The sequence below is a fragment of the Talpa occidentalis genome, unplaced genomic scaffold (assembly GCF_014898055.3).
Source record: "Talpa occidentalis isolate TD23 unplaced genomic scaffold, MPIMG_talOcc4v2.1 talOcc4.7, whole genome shotgun sequence".
Classification (NCBI taxonomy): Eukaryota; Metazoa; Chordata; class Mammalia; order Eulipotyphla; family Talpidae; genus Talpa; species Talpa occidentalis.
Window position 1 is genome coordinate 120,367,068 of NW_023605083.1, and position 1,213 is coordinate 120,368,280.

A 1,213-nucleotide genomic window follows, 5' to 3' on the forward strand; every position below is an offset into this window, starting at 1 on the left:
TTAGAGCCCGGGCGGCCCCCCCGGCGCGACGGACGCTGCGGCCACCGCGGGGCAGCGGAGCCCGGCGCAGGGGCGCGGCGCCGGGTCTGCGCCTGCGCGGCGGCCCATGGTCAGGATGCCCGCCGCGTGGTTGCCGTTGGCCTGCAGGAGGCGCTGCAGCCGGCCCTGGAGCCCCGGGGGCCCGGGCCGCCGCTTGCCCAGGGTGAGGATGCCCGCCGCGTGGTTGCCCGCGCCGTGCAGCAGCTCGTAGAGGCGGCAGGAGCACGTCTTCTGGCGGCAGCAGTCAGGCAGGGGCTGGGCGGCCGCCCAGGGCGACAGCAGGGCGGGCGGCAGCAGCAGCAGCAGCAGCAGCGTCACGGCGGCCCAGGACACCTAGGGAGGCGGAGACGGGGCGCTGGGGGTCTTGTGGCGGCGCCCCCGCCTCCAGCGCCCAGGGCCCGCGCAGCTGGGCCCCCTCCTGGCTTCCGCCTCCTCGCTGTGCCCTAGTTTTCCTGCCTCCGCTCGACTCCGAAGGGTTCTGGTGCAGAAGGACCTCATCTGGCCCTTTTCCTGCTCGTCCTGGAAGACCCGGCACACCCCTCCTCTAGGAGGACCCAGGAATGAATCTCTTCTCCGGATGCCTTAGTCCCTTACACCCCCATTCAGGCGCTTATCATGTCCCGAGAGAACAGGCGTGCCCGAGGCCATCTGCTCTGGAAGTTTGAACGCTCAGGGACACAGGCCCTGTTTAGTCCCCGCGCCCTCCCCAGGGTGGGCAAAATGAGGACTGAGAGGATCCAAATTGTCTTGTTCAGCTGCTCCTTGCAGTGGGCGCTGAACTCCGTGGCCATGGACCAGTTTCCTACCCTCTCGGGGCTTGCTTCTTTCCTGTAAGCTGGGGAGTAAAATGATGCCCAGAGTGCGGGGCGCCGCGGGAGGGAGGACAGGATGAGGTGACTGAACGCACAGCGCCCATACACAGGGCGTGCGGGAGCCGTGAGGTCTCACGCCAAGAGGGCACAGCGTCTGTCAAGACAGTCTCCTGGTCGAGGACCCCCGTCCCTGTCTCAGCGCGCACGTGGGAAAAGGCCGAGAGCAGAGCACCCTCTGCCTTCTAGCCCCCCAGCAAGCACTCTTAGCACCCCTGCGGTGGCGCTGGGTCTTACCTTACAGGAGGAAGGGCTCATGGTGTCTGGAGCTCAGAGGGACCAGCCAGGAAAGGTGGTGTCTGCAG

The 1,213-nt window shown here is 67.9% G+C and overlaps 1 protein-coding gene across 1 annotated transcript; it reads right to left on the reverse strand.

The window, feature by feature from the left end:
• On the reverse strand, positions 1-1,213 carry HCRT (hypocretin neuropeptide precursor). The gene is made up of 2 exons (XM_037494244.2): positions 1,146-1,213; positions 1-372 (listed from the first exon to the last, which is right to left on the reverse strand). Exons 1-2 carry the CDS (start codon positions 1,164-1,166, stop codon positions 1-3), a joined length of 393 nt encoding a protein of 130 aa, XP_037350141.1. The 5' UTR covers positions 1,167-1,213.